The 11,393-nt window shown below is 39.3% G+C and overlaps 1 protein-coding gene across 1 annotated transcript in view; it reads left to right on the forward strand.

The window, feature by feature from the left end:
• Positions 1-11,393, forward strand: part of LOC108283741 (band 4.1-like protein 5) — a 94,788-nt gene that overhangs the window by 78,981 nt on the left and 4,414 nt on the right. Inside the window, exons 17-19 of the mRNA XM_017500270.2 lie at positions 1,374-1,448; positions 3,979-4,020; positions 4,380-4,510. Of these exons, the coding sequence (XP_017355759.2) occupies positions 1,374-1,448; positions 3,979-4,020; positions 4,380-4,510 (248 nt within the window). The remainder of the gene's footprint in view (positions 1-1,373; positions 1,449-3,978; positions 4,021-4,379; positions 4,511-11,393) is intronic.

The raw sequence follows: 11,393 nt of genomic DNA on the forward strand, positions 1-11,393 counted from the left end.
AGGAAGGAAGGAAGGAAGGAAGGAAGGAAGGAAGGAAGGAAGGAAGGAAGGGAAAGAAAAGAAAGGTCATTTTTTGTTGTGTGCTATGCCCTAGGTTCCTATTGTTTATTGCCAGATTGGCATTTTATCTTTTGTTGTTTTAAAATTCTCCTAGACCATCTCCCTCACAGTAAAAAGTTGTGTCCTCTATAAGGTACTTCAAATACTAAACAGCAACGAACATTCAAAGGGAGAGAGTTCATATTGTTTTCTTTCACAAACAGAAGCACCCATAAGTCTAGATGAAGGAGCATTTGGAATTTAGGCATCTCCTTTATTCACTGTCTCCTGTGCTGAACCTTTTATCATTTGGTTTTTTTTTTAAGTTCAAAGTATGATATTATGCAAAGTAGTACCATTCTCATCTGTTCTGAAAGTTAAAGAGCTAGGCACAGTGGCGCACACTTGTAATCCCAGCACTTTGGGAGGCCAAAGTAGAAGGATCACTGGAGGCCAGGAGTTCAAGACCAACCTAAGCAACATAAATGAGACCCTTTCTCTATTAAAAAAAAATTGGCTGGGCATGGTGGTGCATACCTGTAGTCTCAGCTACTTGGGAGGCTGAGATGGGAGGATAGCTTTGGCCCAGGAAATTGGGGCTGTAGTGAGTCATGCTTGTGCCACTGTACTCCAGCCTGGACAGAGCAAGACCTTGTCTCAAAATTTTTTTTTTAAATTATTTTATTGTATTGTATTTCTTTTTTTAAAATTTGTTTTGAGGCAGAATCTTGCTCTGTCATCCAGGCTGGAGTGCAGTGGTGCAATCTTGGCTCACTGCACCCTCTACCTCCTGGGCTCAAGTGATCTTCCCACTTCAACCTCCTGAGTAGCTGGGACTACAGGTGGATGCCACTGTGCCTGGCTAGTTTTGTTCAGGTTTTTGTAAAGATGAGGTCTCATTATATTGCCCAGGCTTCTCTTGAGCTCCTGGGCTCAAGAGATCCCCCTGCCTTGGCCTCTCAGAGTGCTTCGATTACAGGTGTGAGCCACTGCACCCAGCCAGAAAAAGAAATTTTGTAATTAAAAAGTCAAAAGTTAAGAGCCAAAACAGTCATAACCCTTCCCAAGTTTTGTCTTACTAAAGGAGAATAGCTATTTGAAAATTTACTTAGCACTTTAGCTTTTTCACGTCCTGATTGTAGTATAGGTTTTCCTTCATACAGTAGTGAGATTATTAACAGCCATGATTCATGAGTGTCCCTGTGTGTTTAAAGGATTAACACAAATCAGGCCTGGGTTAGAATTATAAATTGAGAGGGTATGGAAAAAACTTAAGTCTGATGATAAACTTACATCTGATGATGATGATAACTCTAGATTCCTGTCTTCCATAGGAAGCTACAGATGAATTGGATGCCTTGCTTGCATCTCTAACTGAGAATCTACTGGATCACACGGTTCCACCTCAGGTAAATATGCTTTAAAACAGTATGATGGAAAGAAATTTCTGTTTTGAAAATGTTCCTGCTAGATTCCAATTTTTTCCTTTTTAATTATTCATAGTTAAACTTTTTATCTAAGTTTATGTTTTAATAGCCACTTAGCATTACCTCTCTTTCCTAAAATATTACCACTTTGAATTTGTGTTTTACTCTATAGAAATCAGGTGTCATTATAAGCCCATTTATAATTGAATATCTTCTTAAATAACATGAGAAAACATGGGGATAAACCAGCTTCTTAAGACAATAAGGATATATTTAATTTTTTAAAAAGTGTTACAGAAAGATGACAGCATAAGAGTGATTGGCATTGAACATATCAGTCATTATTATGGCCTGGAAGATACTGTTTTAAGTACAGTTGTCTCTCAGTATCTGTGGGGTATTGATTCCAGGACTCCCGTTGCATACCAAAATCCACACATGCTTAAATCTCTTATATAAAATGATGTAGTGTTTGCATATAACCTATGCACATCCCCTAGTATACTTTAAATCATCTCTAGATTACCTCTGATATCTAATACAATATAAATGCCAGTAAATAGTTGTTATACTGTATTGTTTAGGAAATAATGACCAAAAAAGCCTGCACATGTTCAGTACAGACACAGCCATCCTTTTTTCCCCCAAATATTTCAATCCACAGATGCAGAATTCAAGAATATGGAGAGCCAACTGAAACAGTTCCTTCCCTCCAGGGATGAGAGAGATAGAAATGATTAACTTTGTCAGGCACAGTGGCTCACACCTGTAATCCCAGCACTTTGGGAGGCCAAGGCAGGAGGATCACCTGAAGTCAGGAGTTCGAGACCAGCCTGGCCAACATGCAGAAACCCTGTCTCTACTAAAAATACAAAAATTAGCCGGGCTTCTGGTTGTGCATGCCTGTAGTCCCAGCTACTCGGGAGGCTGAGGCAAGAGAATTGCTGGAACCTGGGAGATGGAGGTTGCAGTGACCTAAGATTGTGCCACCGCACTCCAGCCTGGGCAACAGAGTGAGACTCTAAAAAAAAAAAAAAAAAAAAAAAAGACTAACTCACCTACGAGTGTTATGACAAGAATTGCTATAGGAGCTAGATGCCATCCTGAAGGCTTGGAAATACAGATGGTACTTTCTGTGGTACTGGATGTTTGCTTAGATCATTAATTCTCAAATTTTTGCATATATCAGAATCACTTGAAGGGGGTGTTAAAATACAAGATTGCTGGGCCTCACCTCCAACTTTCCAATTTTGGTATGTCTTGGATGGTGTCTGAAAAGTTGTGTTTCTAACATGTTCCCAGGTGATGCAGATGTGGTCTGGGAACCACCCTTTGGGAATGGCCAGCTTAGATTAATAAACAAAGACTTTACCAAAAGAATAAGAATTGACTGCAAGTCTGGAAAAGTCTATCAAACTATTTTTTGTTTACTATTTATGATATTTTTTCTCTGTTATTTCCTACTGGTTAACATGCATTTAAAAAATATTGCTAGGAAAGTCATGCTTTGTTTTTGTTTTTTGAGATGGAGTCTCACTCTGTTGCCAGGCTGGAGTGCAATGGCAGGATACCTGGTCACTGCAACCTCCACCTCCCGGGTTCACGCGATTCTCCTGCCTCAGCCTCTGAGAAGCTGGGACTACAGGCGCGCCACCACACCCAGTTAATTTTTGTATTTTTAGTAGAGACAGGGTTTCACCATGTTGGCCAGGATGGTCTTGATCTATTGATCTCATGATCCACCCACCTCAGCCACCCAAAGTGCCGGGATTACAGGCATGAGCCATTGTGCCTGGTCTTTGTTTTTATCCTTTTGAAGGTTGTCTAACTTATTAAGACCTGGACTTATATTAATGTTCTTTATGAGTAAGGGCACCATTGCAAAGACTAGTCTAAATTACTAGTTAAAATGGGTGGGCTTCATTAGTTTATAGTTCTACACATAGAAGTAAGATCTATAATAGAAAGCTAAACATTTAAGAATAATATATCAATGGCCTTGTGAACCAGGAGCAATATGGGTGTTTTATTGCTGTTTTCTCCATGCATACATGATAATTAGAGAATGATCTGTATCTGAACAGATTATATTTCTGTGTACTTTCTTTGTGCTGTTTATTTGAATTAGTCACAATCCATTGTTCAGGCTGCTACCAAGAAGGCTATGATTATTTGTAATTAACTGAAATTTCAGAAAATGTTAAACTGAATACTGGATGTGGGGTAGGGGCAGTCCTATTAAGTGAACTGAAAGTATAATAGATTCCTGAATGGTAAATTTTTAGATAAGTGATTTTCAAAATTATGACACTTTCTTAAGTGGTGAGGGATAGCATCTGTGTTGTACAATAGAAAAGAGTCTTGGATTTAGAAGTCCGTGTCAGCTCAAGGACCACCATTAAGAATTATGAATTGCCCTCCTACAATGGATTTCATGATAGATACAAGTATTGTAAGCATGAAAATAAATCAGTCTTTCCAAAAAGTAAATACATACATAAAATTATTTTAGGTATCTTCCACGTCCATGATCACACCCCGATGGATTGTTCCGGTAAGTTCATGTTATTTGTGATTTTTCGTCTGGTTACCCTCTCAGGGTAAGGTAAAGGATTACTGAGTTCTTTGTTTTTCCTTAAAAACATGAGGGTTGTTATCAAACCCTTGTTAACTGAACTTAATGGCTTCAAGCTAGTGGCTTACCCTTCCTGGTTATAAATGTTTGTCAGGATGCTGGCAGAAACAAAAGTAAAAATCTGAGATGAAGGATAGTTAACAAAACAGAACAATCGTGATTATCAGAACCATCTTCCTTACTCTCATAGTCATTAGTGAAGCTGGATTTGGAGCTGAAGTGCTGACTGGGCAGGTATTGTTACCTCTGTATTTAGATGTGTTGTGTATCTCCCACAGCAGAATAGTGCCATGTCTAATGGACTTGCGGGACATGAAACACCCTTGGCAGGAAAGGAGGGCCATGGCAGTAAAGATGGAATCTCACTGATCTCTCCCCCAGCACCATTCTTGGTAGATGCTGTGACCAGGTGAGAAAATTATTTCTCAGTTGCAGTTTTTAGGCATCTATTAGGAGGGAAAAAAAATGATAAAACTTTCTCTAAAACAGCAATGTCAATTCTTCCTTAACTGAACTTTATTGAAATTGGATAAATCTTTTTTCTGTTTGTTATTTAGTGTAGTGGCTTTTCCTTGTCAATAACAATTTTCTACAAAATTATGAAGTAGATTGTATTAGGGATTCTTTATCAAGTCTTTGCTAGGTAAAGATATTAACAGGCTTATCTTTAAATTTTAATATTTGTTTTAAAGTCAATTTGTATTGTTTCCTTTGATGCTTTACTATTGTGATTATGCCTATTGTAATATGAGGGACAGTAGTGCCCGTCAACACAGGTGAAGAGGTGCAGTATAAAGGTGAGGTAGGATACTCCCAAGGTGAGAATCCCGAGATGGCTTTTACTCACACCTGTTGTGAGCTCATTTCATTGCCTTACTTACAACAAACAGAAACTAGATTCCAAATCTAGAGCTTTTGGTTCAGCATCTGGTTCTTCAGCTTTTGATTGCTAGAACCATAACTGCACCTGTTTTGCAAAAGATTTAGAATTGCCTTCACTCCTACCTCAGACCTTTTCTCTGATTATATCTGCCATTTCACTTATCCTCCTGGTGTTGAAAATGTGGCTCAGCTGAAATACGTGCTTGCCTAATTAGAGAGAGAAAGGTGGGGGGAATTATTAGAGATCATTAACTTGAAAGAATCAGTTTAATTTAAAATTGTTCTCGTCTCCACAGTGTTTAAAGTAGTATATTACTCACTCAGCAAACACTTAATTGAATGTCTGTGATGTACCAGGCATTGATTATATCTGACACTGAAGATAGCAGTGAACAAGACAGCTGAGAGACCTGCATTTGGTAGGCTTACATCTAGTAAAAGAGCACTTTGTACAAATGTAATGAATTATTTTTTAAGCATTTATATGCCTAGTAATTACCACTGTCAGAATAGAGCTGCATACAAAGAACCCAATGGTAATGCTTTATAATTGAATTTACACAATAAAATGTGAGCCCTTAAGGACTTCCAAATTAAAAATTACAGATGAAAGCAGAGCTTATCTCTGTTTCTTCCTAGAACTCATGCAAAGGAGTCATAAAGGGCTTAAAGAGATCAAAAACTACAAATCAGTGGAACAGAATAGAGTTTAGAAAGAAACTCATATGTAATAGTTATCTGATTTATGAAAAAAGCCATGGTGCAATGCTGTGAGGAAAAAGTGGTCTTTTAGTAAATCATCTGGACAGATTAGTTGTCCCTGTGGGAAAAAATTAATCTTGATTCAACTCCATACCATTCGCAAAAATCCATTCTGGTTGGATTACAGATCTAAATATGAAACATCAGATAATAAACTTACAGATGAGTGAACTTACTTGTGACCTTAGAATAGGCTCACAAGGACCTTTAGTCCTACAGGAAAAAAATCACTTGTGTTATATCAAGAAATTTTGTTCAGCTAAAGATTATAATTTCAAGATGTTATGGAAAGAGAAGCCACAGAATAGGAGAAAACATTTGTTCCCCATCCCTCTGTCTCTCTCTCCCTCCCTGTCCCTGTTTTTCTCACTCTTTTCCTGTCTCACCCCTTCCCTTCTCCTTCCTCCCCAACCCTGGTCCTATCTGTGTGACAAAAGACAAAGGACCTACGCATATCTAGAATTTATAAAGAGCTCCTCCAAATCAGTAAGATAAAGACAGCTTAAAAGAAAAATGGGTGAAAAGCTTGAATAGGCAGTTCACAAAAAGATATCCAAATGGCCAGTAAGCATTCTAGACAATGTGCAACTTGATTAGTCCTTGTGGAATGCAAATTCAAACTACCATGTGACAGTGCTACATATCACCAGAATGGCTAAAATGAAAGATGCATAGTACCAAGTATTGATGAAGATATGGAGCAACTGAAACTCTATAAATTGGAGTAATCACATTGGAAATAGGTTTGGCAATATTGACTAAAGCTGAACATATCCAATGAACCAGTGATTCTATTTGTGTGTACATACCCAATGGAAATATGAATATATGTCCATCAAAAGACATGTACAAGAATTTTTATAGCAGCTATACTCACAATAGTCCAAACTGAAAACTTTCCAACTGCACATTAGAGTCAGCTAGATAAATATTGGAAAAGAGCAGGGAAAATTAATAACTACAACTAAAATACAGCAATATAGATGAATCACATAAACATAATTGTATTAATTCTCTATTTCTATGCAACAGCTTACCACAAACTTAGCAGCTTCAAACAATACATGTTTATCTAATTTTCTGTGGCTCAGGAGTCTGGACATAGCTGAGCTGGGTTCTCTGCTTCAGGGTCTCTGACAGGCTATAGTCAAATAATGGCAAAGGCCAGGTTTTCATCTGAAGGCTCAATGGAAGAAGGGACACCAACCACTGCTCTTGGCAGTAGTCAAGATCTGAAGATCTGCTAGACTATGGAACTCAGTTCCTAAGTGGTGATTAGCAAAAAGCTTTTCTCAGCCCTTACTATGTGGGCCTCTCCAAAGTAGTTGCTTACTTTATTCCAGCATACAAACTGAGAAAGCAGTGGAGTCGGCTAGAAAGACAGAAATCACAGTCTTGTATAGTCTAATTACAGAAATGACATCCTTTTACCTTTGCTGTATTCTATTGGTGGTTAAAGCAAGTCACAAGTCCCTTCCACACTCAAGAGCCAGAGTGAACAGCTGGAGATGGAGATCTTTGGGGTCGTCTTAGAGTTTCTCCACTGTAATAAGGATAAGCAAAATCAAGTTCAAACAAAAGCACAACTCTATAATGGTTACCCTTGACGTGGCTAGTGACTGGAAGAGAGCCCAAAAGAGACTTTGGGAGTGCTAGTAGTGTTCTGTTTAATATTCTGCATGCTGATAACAGAGGTGTGTTCAATTTGCAAAAAGTTGTCAAGCTGTAAACTCATGCCTTATGCGCTTTAATATATGGATGTAATAGTAGTTTTTTACAATGATGACTGGGTCCTATCTCCACAGATTTAGATTTACTTTAGAGTGTTCTCTGTGTGATACTGTGTTTCAAAGGCATCAAATCATGAAGACAAAGAAAAGGAGAGGAGACATCAGCAATTAAGAGACCTCAGCAAGTTTTGGGAAGGAGCTGAATGATGAGTGGTAACCAGTTTAGCAGAGTGGAGTACCCTAAAAGCTAAGCCTGAGCAGGGGAGGGAGTAGAAACAGAAAAAGGAAGCCAGTTCACAATGCAGAACCTGAAAAGGCAATGGAATTGGAGGTACCAGATGCTTGTGAGGATAGGGTACTAGGTGGGACTGAGAATATGGGGATTGGTTGAAAGTTTTTATGCCCATTTCACCTATCTGCCATCCCACCACCCTTGCTCATTCTAGCATAATTTGGAAGTTTTCCCTTGGGACGAGCCAGGCCAGAGAGGCTCTGGATCTGGAAATTTCCACTTGGAATAAGGCTCCAGACTACAGGAAGACGAATTGAAGTCTATAGACTGAAGGGTGAAATTTCCAACATTCCTTCTTTTCTCAGTTTTGGAAATGCTGTTAGCTAAGTATAAATGTCTGAGTTGAAAAAATAAGAGGCTTACTCTATGGAGACATCAGCCAACCAAAGAGAAAAGGCACATACATTTGTGGATCCCGTGATGGCATTGTCTGGAATCTGCCAAATAATCACCAGGGAGCCCATTCATCCATGAGTTTTGCTCATATGTACACAGGTCCCAAACACATTCCAGAGCTTTTCTCTTAAATACAAAAGAGCTAATTATTGTCAGATATGTGAGGAAAGACCAAAACAGGTAAACTGAAAAACAAGAAGGAAATAAAGGCAATGCAAATTTTGACAAATAGAAGTAGGAAAAAAAGGCAATGTGAATAACAAAAGAAAACTTAATAAAATGATAGTATATACATTTAGAGAGAAGATACTGTATCCATGCAACAATAACAGGAAACCTAAGAAAACAAGGAAGCATTTTTAGAAATTATTAACCATATTAAAAGTAAAATCCGAAGAATATGTAAAAGATAAAATCTAGACAATCTCTCAAAATGTAGAATAAAAAAATGAAAACTGGGAGAGAAAAGAAAAATTGAAGGATTGATCTAGGAAGTCCAATATATGAATCAGAGGAGATGTAGAAAGAACAGAGTCAGTGGAAGGAGGAAATTGTCAAAGGAATCAAGAGCTGTTAGAACAGAGGACTTGAGTTTCTAGATTAAAGGGGTCTACTGAGTACCCACCACAGAGAATGAAAATAGACTACAGCAAGGGGCATCATGAATTTTTAGGAGATCAAAGTTAAGAGAGGGTGTAAGTCTCCTGCAAAGGGAAAAAACAGAGTACATACAAAGGATTGGTAATTAGAATGGTAGCAGACTTTACTGACAGCTGGAGATAATGGAGCAGTGCTTTCTGAATTCTGGAATTCTAATTTCTCATCTAGAGTTTTCCCATAAAAACTATCAGTAAAGTGTGAGATTACAATACATTTTTAGACATACGGTTTCCCTAAAATATATACTTTTCATGTAGCCTTCCTCAGGAAGCTACAGGAAGATTTGTTCCATCTAAACTGGAAGATACATTTCTCTTTATCCCAAAAAGAAGCCATGGGACTCAGGAAGTAGTAGAGAGGTGCAAGGATTTATCCAGGGAAAGGTGAAGGGAAGTTCTAAGGTGGTGGCTGCCCTGGGTCTAGAAAGGATCCTGTATAGATTCGAAAAGGAGGATATAGAGTTGCAGGAAGAAAAAACACAAACAGGCTTCCCAGCCCTCCAGTTTTTAATCATATTACATGTCTGAATGTACTGAGAGGAGATCCATGGTTTACCTGAGAGGTTAGGAATAGATGAGAGATTAGTATAGAAAACTAAGTACCCAGGAGGCTGAGGCAAGAAGATTGCTTAAGACCGAGTTCAAGACCAGCATGGGCAACATGTTGAGGCCTCAATTCTAAAAACAACAACAAAATAAACCCACTAAGCCATCACAATGACAGCAAAAATAAGGCAGCTATTCAGGCGAGGGAAAATTAAAGTTGTATAAAACACGAAATACAGTACACTGATAGTTGTGAAAATATTTAATAATTACAACAAACACTGAATTTTAACATGATAAAAATTGGTTGTATAGCTGTGCTGAAAAGATAAGAAGGCAGGATTGTGGGGCTGGGGAGAGGATGGAAGAAAGGTAAGCCTTCATAGTCCATAGTAGGAAATCATCATGTAAACAAACGCATCACCCAGAACAGTTAGAACCTTGGGGAGTTGTGAGGCAGAATGTCTGGAGCCAGGTTTGTTTAAACATTGGCTGCTGGGCCCCACCCTCATAGTCTGATTCAGTATATCTGGGGTGGGGTTTAAGAATTTGAATTCTCACAAATTCTAGAGACCACACTTTGAGAACCAGGGATACAGAAAAGTGAAGGGAAATACCAGGAAAAGAACCAGTTGAAAGTGTTTGTCCCTTGAAGTAGGAATAGAGAGTGGTGGTATGGGCGACTNAAATCTTGTTAGCACTTTTGACATTTTAAATTATGTCCTTTTTATTATGTACTTTGATATTGTTTTACATTTTAAAAAATTGTTTTAGGGTCAGTATCTCTCTCCATCACCTGGGCTGGAGTGCAGTGTCATGATCATAGCTCACTGCAACCTCCAACTCCTGGGCTCAAACAACCTTCCTGCATCAGCTTCCTGAGTAGCTGAGACTACAGGCACATACCACCTCACTTGGCATACATATATATATTTTGAGACAGGGTCTCACTCTGTTGCCCAGGCTGGAGTACAGTGGTGCAATGTTGGCTCACTGCCACCTCCGCCTCCTGGGTTCAAGTGATTCTCCTGCCTCAGCCTCCTGCGTAGCTGGGACTACAGGCACATACCACCTCACCTGGTACGCATATATATGTATGTATATATGTATTTATTTCGAGATGGGGTCTCACTATTTATTTATTTAGAGACAGGGTCTCACTCTATGGCCCAGGCTGGAGTGCAGTGGCATGATCTCAGCTCACTGCAACCTCCACTTCTGGGTTCAAGTGATTCTCCTGCCTTGGCCTTCCAAAGTGCTGGGGGATTATAAGTGTGAGCCACCGAGCCCGGCCCCCATATTTTTATTTTTTGTAAATACATAGTCTCACTTTGTTGCCCAGACTGGTCCTGAACTCCTGGTCTCAGTCAATTCTCCCATCTCCCAAAGTGCTGGGATTACAGACGTGAGCCATCCTTGCCCAGCCTGTTTTAAGTTTTTATGAAACCAAATTAGATGTCGTTATGTCCTTGCATCTAAACTCACACAGTTCACTGATTATGGAAACTCATGAGCCCTCATGCAGAGCCCATGGCTTTTTATTTTTCACAGAGCTCTAACAAAATAGATTAACTGGTATAGGAACACAAACACAGCCATCTAGGAATATGTGAAGAAAAACAGGGCTGGGCACAGTGGCTCACGTATGTAATCCCAGCACTTGGGGAGGCTGAGGAGGGCAGATGGCTTGAGTCCAGGAGTTTGAGACCAGCCTGGGAAATATGGTGAAACCCCATCTCTACAAAAAAATACAAAAATTAGCTGGGCATAGTGGCACAGGCCCGTAGTCTCAGCTGCTTTTGGGAGGTTGAGGTGGAAGGATCATTTGAGCCTGGGCTGTCAAGGCTGCAGTGAGCTGTGATCATGCTGCTGTACTCCAGCCTGGGCGAAAGAGCAAGACCCTGTCTCACAAAAAAAAAAAAAACAGAAAGGGAGAAAAAGGAGCAGAGAACAACAACCTGCTGCCCTTGGTTTCTCAGGGGGTTGCCCTTGTGCTCAGCACAGTACTGTTCTTGACACTTACTC

The sequence above is a fragment of the Cebus imitator genome, unplaced genomic scaffold (genome assembly GCF_001604975.1).
Source record: "Cebus imitator isolate Cc_AM_T3 unplaced genomic scaffold, Cebus_imitator-1.0 Scaffold264, whole genome shotgun sequence".
NCBI classification, from domain to species: domain Eukaryota; kingdom Metazoa; phylum Chordata; class Mammalia; order Primates; family Cebidae; genus Cebus; species Cebus imitator.